We start from the raw sequence: 12,079 nt of genomic DNA on the forward strand, positions 1-12,079 counted from the left end.
GATGGTTTTAATTAAATATACATCAAATTAAGAAAACTTATTTGGTTAAACAGTAAATAAATTACATTAGCTTGTACTTCATAAGGAGCTGTGACAGATTTATGCATTACTTATTATTTTCACATTCAAATATGAAATTATAAGGATCATATCAATCTTAATCAAAATCATCGTAGTAAAATATGATGTATCTGAGGGGGAAAAATGTATTACTTTTCGTTTTAAGTCAATAAGTAGTCTTGTGTGAATTGTTGACTCAAAGGCCAATTAAAATGTATTATCTGTTAGTTAATAGTGAAGCTATTTGAGGAAGACCTCTCACACATTTTGAATAAGATCTAAAGATGCTGCCATCTATTGGCAAATTCACAAAGTAGAAAGGTCTCTGGACCCAAGTTTTTCTGAACAAGACAGAGAGTAAATACAGGCCACTCAGAGCAATGCCATTTTTGCTCCTATTCAACCATTAAAGATATGTTGATAATCTACAACGCACCCAGGAGAAGGGACAGAGGTGGAATGAGGGAGGAAAGAGAGCATAAGGGAGTAATCAATCTTCAAGTGCCAGCAATAACCTCAATAGCCCATCACCAATTAACCACTAAGTAAACTGTAATATCTTTTGTTATTTTATGTAACACCATTCAAATCAATAACCAAAATTAAATACTAACCTAACTAATCCATATTGTAAATTCTTTTGGCTAAACCACATTTAATCAGTTGTGTCAATAATTCAAGAATATATGTTTAGTTTCCCTATTTAACCATGCTTAATTTACTTTAAATCCACTATATACAGTTTACTCTTATATATATTTATACCAGCGATACCATTAAATTACAATTAATTCGGATAATATCCCCCAATATTGTATCATGGGGAATATCTTAATTAAACAGAACCATTGATGTACTTGTTTAAGGATCACATCCTCGACCACAATTTATAACAATATAAAATTGTTTTAGTTATATATTCACCATGTATAATCTTATAACAACATAAAGCTTCCTCTATTGTTCATTCACCATGAATTCAATAAATGATAAGGAAAATTAGTTCATTTACTGAAGGTTTATTAGTCAAGCTTTAATTTATATTATAAACAATTATATTGTGAGGAGTGTCTGAACGTGGCGAATTTCGATCCCTTTTCCTCAATAAATAGAGTTTTCCAGTTTTCAGTGTCTTGACATACTGAACACAAAGTTATTTTTATTCCTTTTTTTTTTTTTTTTAAAGAACACGGAAAAATGCTCGCTTTTATAATGAATCAGATTGCCGAAGGTCAACTTGTTATTCTAGATGCCATTTTTTAAATCCCTGTGTATTCGACAATCGAATATGAGTATGTACCTAAATTCTAAAAATATATATATTTTTTTTAAAATTTATATTATAATCATCATTAATATCATACACCTCTGATGCTTAAGCTTAATTTATTTTTATTATTCACTGTGACAATGTTTCTCAATGCTAATTTAACAAGTGAGCCTTTCCGTTGACAGATTGGCAAACTCTAAGACAACAGAAATAATAATATTTCTTGTTTTAACATATATATATATATATATATTTACAAACGTATGACAGAAATAAAAATATATCACTTAACTAACATTTACATTGTGCTCTTAAACATTTATTTCCTGCTAAATTCTCCTTGAATCATATTGAAAATACTGAGTATGATTTTACGGATTTAGCTATCCTGTCAACTGAAAAGGTTGAATACTGGGTAAGTGAAATAAAAAAACTAATTATTTAATAACTCCTTAGACATGAAAACAGTTTACAGACTAAACGGGAAAATTGCGCATGCGCCCACTCAGTCAAACTCGTAATTGCAACAGATAATTTATAAAAGACTTGTTCGTCATTACCTATTTATTATCTTCGAATTTCCGTGCTAAATATTATGTTTTTAAATCTTTTTCATTACAACAGTATATAATACGTATATTTCACTACTATTATTTCCAGAAATAGTGTTTTCAAAGAAGAATATCCGTATGTTAATTATCAAGTTCTTACAAAGTTTATTTTTCTTCTTATATTACTAATAAAAAAATTAAATGGTTAGTTATTTCAAATTAACAAAATTAAAGATAAGTAGAGATGGTCGGGGGGTGAGGTCAGAAAAAAAAAAAATTTATTCGTGCCGACGTTTCGACCTGATTTTCAGGTCTTCATCAGGGCTATAAAACAAAAGAGATAACAACCATCATTCAGAGAAACATAAAAATAAAAATAAATAATAGACTAACAAATTTGGAAATATGCATAACAATGAATTGAAAATATAAAATAGTTGATTAATAACTATGGAATTAGATAGTATTAAATTGAAAACAATATGAGATGAAATAACATTATATAGGTAAGAAGATATGTTAATAATAATAATATTCTTTATTTATTCTGGGATTGATCCGTTTAGAATAATATACAGACGTCAAAATAAGGCTTAGAGCCTTATAGTGAATACAAAATAAAAATGACATAAAATATAATAAAATAATGAATTTGAAAAGATAAAATTGAACAATAATAATTAAAAGAACATATGAAATAAGAATAGAACAAATCAAGTAAAACCATATGCGATATCATAAAACATAAGATGACAAACACTTCTGATTATAAATAATAGAAAACAAAAATGATAAAATCAAATATAATTAAACTAAAAATAATAAATGGAAAGGTATAATTTCTGCTAATATATACATTTACAAGAATAAACGAAAATCTGAAACATTAAGAACAAAAAATATATAAACCTTGATTGAAACTTTCAATTGTTATTCTTCTGGAATTTGGTGGACAGAAGGTGGTCGAAGATACGGGATTTGAAGGTTGGAAGGGTATTAGAACTACGAATGAAGGAGGGAATAGAATTCCATAAAGAGGAGGAACGGATGAGGAAAGATCTACCAAAGGCTTACCATTGACACTTCATAAGTGATTTATAAAATATTGAAAAACAACGTGAGTCAGCATATTGAATAATATGAAAGAAAATAAAATATATGATACAGTGGGTGAATGATAATAAAATGATATACTAAGATCCGCGTATACCCACCTTAAATATGCAAGTTCAGTTTCATATGCATTTTCATTTTTTAGCCAGACTGTTAAAAAACACACAGATCATTTTGCGAGACTTAATTATTTGGACTCCAGAGACCTCAAAACGTGCATTCCGTCGGAAACTCGAATTCGAAATATTGCACTTATAATGTTGGCGCGTAATATTTTCCCTTACCATATATTCCATAAAGAGTTAAGTTAAAGTAAAAATTAATTAAAACTTACGATAATATAGTCGAGGTCACCACCTCAATGGAGAACACTAATAAGTAAAACTTTTTTATTAGTGCCAAAATTTCGGACAGAACTTCTTTAGACATTATTTATTATAATAAATTTCATATATTTCTGTATTTAGGATGAATTCCTGAAATTCTGGCCTAAGCGTTGGCATTAATAAAATATTTTTAATTATTTCTTATCTTCACTCACTGCACCCCCGGCCATTTTCTAATACACCCACGGTCAACAACACAAACATCATAATTAAAATTTAGTTGTATGTTTTGTCTTACAGTTTCAGATGTAATAAAAGCAAAAATTGAACTACTAGAGCTCATAGATTAGGAAAGATCATGTGGATGGGAGAGAGAGGTTGAAAACCTACTAGATTGGTTCGTCGATAATATGGAAGTAAGATTCATACAGAAAGTTTTCATATGGATCTGGCTTGGGTTCCCGGTTTCGATGTATTTACAAATAGAACAAAAAGAGAATAAAATTCATTTATTATTCACTATTAAATAACAATTTATTCTATTGAAATAAATAAGCTATGTTTGAAAGAAATTTTATATATTTAGATCCATCCACATTTACAATTTAAAATGAGGTGTAGATAGTTGACCGTAGATTAATGATTGGAGAAGTTTGTTGGGGGGGGGGATTCGGTCAGCAAAGAACAACATAAATAAACAAAACCATATTTATTTATTTTATGCCGACGTTTCGACCTGAGTTTCTTCATTTCTTCTTCATCGGGGCTATAGAACAAAAGCTATAGAACTAAATGTTGTTGTTATCTCTTTTGTTCTATAGCCCTCATGAAGACCTGAAACTCAGGTCGAAACAATAGCATAAAATAAATAAATATGGTTTTGTTTATTTATGTTGTTTTTTGCTGACCGCATCCCCCGACAAACTTCTCCAATAATTACAATTTAAAATGTATGTTTTCTTAATAATTAAATTTTACTTGTTAATTTAATATAAAAAACAAACCCTTAGCCTCCCTACGTCCAAGAAATATAATGCCTTTCAAATTATGTGCGAAATTATTTTTTTTAAATAATTATATTATGAATTTTAAATGTTATTCTCTAATTGAATGTACAGAAGCTAAAAAGTCTAAAGAAATACATATTATTCCCATAGCATCATAATATTTATTTATAATGAACGATGGATCTTCATTTTCGCATTATATTTATTCAATTATTCCTTGATAAGAATAATTCTAAATGAAAATACTGATATACAAAGTTTGTCAAGTCCATAATTCTGCATAGCTTACTGACTATTTCTATTGGGTTAGTCCATGATTATCTTTATTTCGAGAAGTGATATTAATTTTTTTGATTTTTTTTTCGTAACATCGTTTATTATTATATTTGTGCAATACGTCCATAAATATTACAGGGAAATGATATATGTATCTTAGTGAAATGGAGGCGTTTCGAAATATATGCGTGTCAATAAAAAAATCAGCTCATTTCAGTACAAATATTTCTATATTGTTCACTTTGACAATACTTTCCCGGACTAATTTTCCATATGAACCATTCAATTCATTGACCTATCGATTGACAAGTTCCAAGTTCAATAGTTATCGGAAAAGTAATTTTAATAATATTTTTCATTGTAAAAGTATGGCATAATTTTTTTTTGTAATTTATTGATTGTTATTTACAAGTGTATAAAAATATATACAACAAGTAAATTTGCTGTAGGTGACATAGTGACATGATACAAACATGTGGAGAATCTACCCATTGATAGAACTCCAATAATATTTCTAGAGAAGATCTCGAGGCCATATTTTTTTCTGACGCCTAGGACGATTATTAAGTAATGAACGAGAAGCCAAGTTCAAACAAGTGGATTTGGGTTGTTGGGAAGTTTATCATGGAAGGAATGGTATCTGGTCCTGGCCAAATCAGCAACATATGGGACATTGAGGTCCAGATGGATGACCTGATTTGTGACAAAGTAAGGAGCATTAAGGATTTTGGACTGTAAGGATGGGATTTGAGAGGAATTTGACAGTTTAATGGAGCCCCAAAGCTCAACTCCGTATGTCCAGATAGGCATAAATATAAAAATATAACAGTTTAATAAAATTTACGTTCCGCATTAAACCATTTTTCAATGCTAAATTACTATATGAAATGTTGAATATACTATGAATGCTTTCATAGAGTTAAACATCCTGTGAACTGAAAGGCTCAAATATTATACATACGTAGGTTAAGTTAAATTAAAAAACTATTTCGTCACCATGGTGACAAGAAAGGAGTTAATCGACTTGCGCTACCCTCCGGTTTAACGTCAAACTCGTGTTTTATTAATGCATTTTTCATCATTCTACATTAAATTTTAATTATAATTTTTTCTTAAATATTTGGTATTCCAGCAATGTAAATTAAGCCTATGTTACAATTCTTATTACCTCAAATGTGTTTTCAAACTAGAAAAAGTATTTTTTCTCTTATTACCTGAAATGTGTTTTCAAACTAGAAACACTATTTTTTCTCTTATTACCTGAAATTTGTTTTCAAACTAGAAAAACTATTTTTTTTTCTTATTACCTGAAACGTGTTTTCAAACTAGAAAAACTATTTTTTCTCTTATCTCCTGAACCTAATAATGGACAAACAGAACAACGATATGTACATGAGCCCGCCAGTTTATGGTCAATCTTGTTCTAGGAGAGACCTTTTATTTATGTGCTCACCGTCAGTCTCCATTACTATCTTCGACTTTATACGATCCATATTATTTTTTTTTAAATCTTTGGCTTTCCATCGGTAAATAATAAGTCTATATTACTATTCTTATTTCCGGAAATATGTTTTTAATTTAGAAAAAATGTTTTCCTCATTATCTCCTAAAGTTAATTATCAACTCATTGTTTTTTTGTTTTTTTTTTAGGGGGATTCTATAAAAGTGTAAAATTGAATATATAAAGTTGAACTTCGCTAACTATGGTATCAGAAAGCAAGTCTGGAATGCGGTAATATGAAAGGAGTTTCGCTCAGTAAATAAATGTGAAGCAGTTTTTGAAGGGCATTTCCTAGTGAGACGTGAGAACTTAAGAGGTTTTGTACTCAGTCTCCCGTCATCTGCCGACCAACGATCGTATATACGACGTATTTATAATTTAGGTCAGTAACGTGCCTTTATGTTTCTAATGTTTTAAGTCCCATCCTTAAATTTATATTTTAAAATTTGATAAATCAGAAGCGTGGAGTTATTCTGGTCAAGAACAAGATGGAAATAAAATTGACCACGATTTGGACCAAACTTTTACGCGAATGACCAATTTGGTATTTATTTTTTTCAATTTGTTTAGAGATCAAGATTTGTTAAGTACTTATAGGCGATCTGTTATTGTGTATTGAGATAAAATATGTGTTATTTTTTAAATAAAACTTTCTTTTATCTACAGGGATAGGTCGTTTTGTCAGTCACGTGCAGTGTACCACCTTCTAAAAAAAGAGATAATGGACAAAAAGTTTGATCGAGGGAGAAGGAAAGAAAGTAATCTAATTAAGAAATAAGGAAACTTATTTAATGAATCTTAAATAAGTGTGCAAAAAATAATCAATAGGAAAATATAACATCACTGCTTTGCTTTAATAGTGGTCTATCTGACTAAAAACCGTTATATTATTTTGCATTTGACGTATTCTATAGATATCACCGTGAAATAGCGTTACTTCATGACAGCTCAACTAACTTTAGGACGACCCCAGTAAAGAAAGTCTTGGTTAATGTAGGTAATGTCTACACATAAACAGTAAGGTAATGTCTAGGGAACACGTCCAATTTAAAATAAAATCGAGACCTTTTTTTGTTCGATGCGCCCTTATTAAAGCAATGGAGTAATATACTTTTAAAAATTTTTTTTATTTAATAAAAAAAATTTAAAACAAACAATTTTGTATCCCTATCTAATTATTTTAAAAAACAAACAAAAAACACGGTAGAGATTAAAGAGGTGCATTTACAATGATAATAAACCAAAAAATAAGAAAATGAAAGCATAGAAAAAAAACTAATAAAAATAGAATTTTATACGATAGGTATTATCTTGGTGCTTTATATAAAACGGAATGTTACTTTAAATCGTTATTTGGCAACTTTTTGCATTAATCGAAAATTGTTTAACTTATCCTGTACCGTTGTCAGTATTGTAAAAAAATTGGGCTAAATTTAGAAGAATCGCCTGATATGAGACAGATTACGTCCCGTTATGGGGATTGGCTTGAGACCTTGGGGGAAGGAATATATAAGCAGACAATAACACTGTTGTGCGAAATCTCCATTAATTTCAACGTAAAGTTGCCTTCAAGGGGCGTGGCCAAATCTCTACACCTTAGTGTCATTTTTGCTAAGGAGAGTAGGTTTAAGGTAGGTGGTAGGAAAAAATAGGAGGCTGTCTTTGGAAAACTGGGATTGATGGCACTGTAGTCAGTGATATGTAGATATAAGAATCTTAGTTTGAAAATATAGTTAAAAATGGATATTGATTTCAAAAAACTAGTTTGATGTACTGTACTGGGAAAGAATATAAATAAATTAGTTTTTGAATGGGAACATGATCATAATTTTAAGTTATTTACTAATCTTTGCCTACCCATCTTGTGAACATTTCTTTTTTCTTTTTACAGAGTTAGTAGGCTTCTTATTTATGCATTTATAAAGTCAGGATGGTTTCAGCTCCTGGCCATTGTGTATCAGTTTTGGTATACCAGCATAATGGTCTATTTATGTTCAATTTTGAATTTTTCTTTTATTGACCCATTCTTCCCTGTCTCATTTTTTTTAACATTCATGTGAAGTCCATATTGTTCTTAACAAGTGTTATTTTATAAAATAAAATAAAGATTGACAGCAGCAAAAAGATGTAAATAATAAAACTCAACTTACAGGCACCTGCAAGTTGACATTGCACAGCATGGATTTTTACCTGTTTTTGTTCACTGCATTGGTGGTTCTTCTGATATGGCTCTTGCTCCCCAATAGATTGAGCAAGATGGGAAACAACATCCCAGGCCCTATGGCCTACCCTATCGTTGGCAACATTTTCAATTTCATCGCAGTGGGACCTAGTAAGTATAAGTATTTATATTAATTGAATAATTTGCAGTATAAAATATTAAATTAGTTATGCAGAATACAAATTTATAGCCCTAACTGTACAACATGGTTTGAAAACGCTTGGTTTGGTCCCCGAACAAGACTAAGATTGCAAGTTGATATATGGAGGTATTGTATTGGGTACAACTAAACCAATTGTTCAATAAAAAATTATGGAGCAATTTCACTTGGAAGAAGCAAAAGGATGGCTCCTCTGATAAAGGAGATACCATTTACTAGACTAAACTTAGACCACTATGATGTAGGTTTAATTCTCCTTATGCGTTATAATTATATCTAGGATTATGAAAGCAGAGTAAGTAAGAGGGTAAAATATTCCCAAAATAACTATGAGAATAGTTCACCAGACTAGAAGAATTAAGCAGATGTCCTTTAGAAAAAGAGATAATAATTAAAAACAAACATCTTGAGCACAGAGGACTCTAGAAAGAATAAACAGAGATCATAATTTTTGTTTTAGACTGTATGAAAATTAAAGTAGATAACAAAAATAATAAAATTCCAATGCTTAAAATCTGAGCTAATAAAGCACTATGATATTTTTCTTAGTTGACTTTTTTTATCAAATTCATTATTTTTTTTGATAACTTGTAGAATAAAAAAATTAATTTAAATAATTAATTTGCCATTGAAATTAATATGTAGTTTAGGAAGCAAGTACGTGGCAGGGAACAATATTTAAAGTTTTTTCATCCTTAAGCACTCAATTAAAATACTTTTCACTGAATAAAATAAAATCTTTATAATTGACTATCTTTGACACATGAACTATTCTGTTTATCATTGAACTAAAATTTTGTTAATGTTTCAAGATATTTGTATCATAATGTATATATATATATATATACATTTTGTAATATTAATTTTATACAGTTGAATACTTTTTTATTAGATGCACCAGAATTTTGGAAAAGATTAATGAAAATGTATGGAAATACATTTCGTCTTTGGTTTGGACCTCAATTGCACATTTGTCTAGATGATCCTGATGACATACAAGCAAGTACAAATCAGATTGAAAAATATAATCAAATAAAAAAAATCATAAAAGGATAATATTATTAATCATTGCTAAAATAATATTTTAATAATAAGTTTGAAATATAGCAAACAGACTTTTTGGGGAATTCAATATTCTATGTTTTAATTTGATATTTTCTAGATGATTTTGTCAAGTCAATTATTAATTACAAAAGCATATAGTTATAAAGAGTTAAAACCATGGCTAGGGAGTGGGCTCCTTTTGAGTACAGGTATGTATATAAATTTTCTGAAATATTTGTATATCTTATTGCTATATGCAAAGATTTTTCTTTTCTTTTTTAATCAACTAAATAATAATTCCACACTATATGCTATCTCTGCCAGTGAACTCTGGAACTGGATTATTTATTTCTTACTTATTACTATTACTGATAATAATTATTCAATGGTGAGTGTTAATTTATGCCTCTTGTATTATTTTAAGTTAACTTTGTTGTCTGTGTTTTATAATTTTTTTTCCGTTCCACAGGTGAACTATGGCAGAGAAGAAGGAAAGCGATTACACCAACCTTTCATTTCAAGATCCTAGATGAGTTTATTCCTATTCTTAACAAATGCTCTAAGGTTCTAATAGACTGTTTTAAGAATAAAGTTGGGCAAGGGTCATTCCACTTGACAGAATACATTTCCAACTGTGCTTTAGACATAATTGCAGGTAAATCATATTTGTCATCTACAAATTTTCCTTGTTAGATATTTTACCATAAATGCCAAATTAATTGTTTATATCATCATTAAAATTAATTAACAATGGACACAACAAAGAACACAGAAGCCAAATCTAAGAAATGGAAATGAGGTACCTCAGGAGGATAGAGGAAAAAACAAAAAGGGATGTGGTCAGAAATACTAAAATAAGAATTAACCTGGGAGTAAAACCAGCTCAAAATATAATACTAAAAAATATGCTCTGTTGGTTTCGGCATGTAAAAAGAATTCATGAAGAAATAATATGTGAAACGAAAGTTGATAAAAGAGGGTCATGAGGAAGGCCAAGAAATACTTAGGATGGTGCAGTCAAGGAAGAATTTAACAAGAGATGAATGGGTAGGAATAGAGGTGGTCAGCTGGTACAGGAATGCAACTTATGGATCAAACTTTAAGTAGAAGAGGTATGATTAAGAAGACAAAGAATATTAATTCACCCTTCTAGATGAGCCCAAGTAATTCACTATTGGAACAACTCTCGGCATCAATCGTTTGCAACCCTATGGCGAGACAAGGTGCCAGTTTTTCTTTGGGCTTTCTGGTAGATACAAAGATGTCTCTGAGGACTGGATTCCCCTTAGACTTGTACAAGCTAGGGCAGCAGCTGCTCTCCTGTAGTGTAACCTTTTCCTTTACAATGTCTGGCAGCTGCTTCCCTTCAGTGTTGAGGTTATGTCAAAAGCTTCTGTATCATAGCCTATCTCATTCCTACCAACCTTTTAACATTGTTAACACTAAGAATATGAATGAACACACTGTATAGAGTTCTTCTGAGTGATATTATTAACTTTGCATTATATTGTCTGCAACAACACTGTTAAGGATATTTAATTATCAGAGTAACTAGGTTTTCTGGCACTAACTGCTGTCATTTTTTGTTAAACTTTTCTTTTTCAGGAAAGATACAGCCAACAGAAAAATATGCGTTCCAATCCATAACACTTAAATATAATATTAAATATATTAATATTTTGTTGCTAATTCTCTTTTTATTTAGAGACCGCCATGGGAACTGAGCTGAATGTACAAACTAATCCAAAATCAGTATATCCGACCAGTATATTCAAGTAAGCCATTAAATTTCTCAAAGTATAAATTTCTTCAAACTTTGAATTATTCAAAAAAAGTAAATTTTTATGATATTTTTAATTTTATGATGTTTCTACAATATAGAAGCTATCAACAAAAATTTAACTTTTCTACTATGTCCATAGTTTCATAATTAACCCTTCTACTTTAATAATCAATGAGAGAAAAACCACTAATTTATGTTCCTTTGGAGTGTTCCATTGTCGGTTTTAATCAAGGCTCAGCACTCGAGTAAGTTAAGGTAAAGGTACCAGTAGTTGACACTTATAAATTATGATTAATAAAACAAGAATCTATGAGTAAAATTTAATTTTCCAACACATGGAAAACAAAGGCTGTACATTACTTAGTGTTTAAATTATTTTGATTTAACAATCAAGATAGCAATAGGAGCATACTAACAGAAAATTATAACTTATAATATAATACAGATTATAACTTCTCTTATAGAGTCAACTATTGGTGCTTTTACCCTATGATTTATCCATGCCTCAAAAACAAAAAACTTACAGAATAATGTCAGTGTGACCATTATTATATTGTTCCTGGCTAGAATAAGCTTATAACTTAAGACGTTAAGACAGTCACCAAATAATGTAGTCATCTCGAATTATATTCGAAGAGATATTTTATCTTAACATATTTTCCATACTACTCCTGTAAGCTAAAACATGTAAAATTTAATTAAAATACTTCAATTAAGGATATGACCTAATATACCAGGGCATTCAAAAAGTCCTGTCGTTTTTCGTT

General features: G+C 29.7%; 1 protein-coding gene across 4 annotated transcripts in view; it reads left to right on the forward strand.

Annotated features, from left to right (window-relative positions):
- Positions 1-6,317: 6,317 nt before the first annotated feature.
- Positions 6,318-12,079, forward strand: part of LOC106686315 (cytochrome P450 4C1) — a 12,025-nt gene continuing 6,263 nt past the window's right edge. The window contains exons 1-6 of one of the 4 annotated variants that reach the window (XM_014429533.2): positions 6,319-6,486; positions 8,257-8,436; positions 9,378-9,484; positions 9,648-9,738; positions 9,999-10,184; positions 11,235-11,304. In XM_014429533.2, coding sequence (XP_014285019.1) covers positions 8,283-8,436; positions 9,378-9,484; positions 9,648-9,738; positions 9,999-10,184; positions 11,235-11,304 — 608 coding nt within the window. In that variant the 5' untranslated portion in view covers positions 6,319-6,486; positions 8,257-8,282. Of the gene's footprint in view, positions 6,487-7,617; positions 7,736-7,975; positions 7,997-8,256; positions 8,437-9,377; positions 9,485-9,647; positions 9,739-9,998; positions 10,185-11,234; positions 11,305-12,079 lie in introns of those variants that run through there. The other 3 variants (XM_067049711.1, XM_067049712.1, XM_067049713.1) reach the window with 3 other exon arrangements.

This window comes from Halyomorpha halys, unplaced genomic scaffold, assembly GCF_000696795.3.
Source record: "Halyomorpha halys isolate HHAL.00 unplaced genomic scaffold, Hhal_1.1 Scaffold808.1, whole genome shotgun sequence".
NCBI classification, from domain to species: Eukaryota; Metazoa; Arthropoda; class Insecta; order Hemiptera; family Pentatomidae; genus Halyomorpha; species Halyomorpha halys.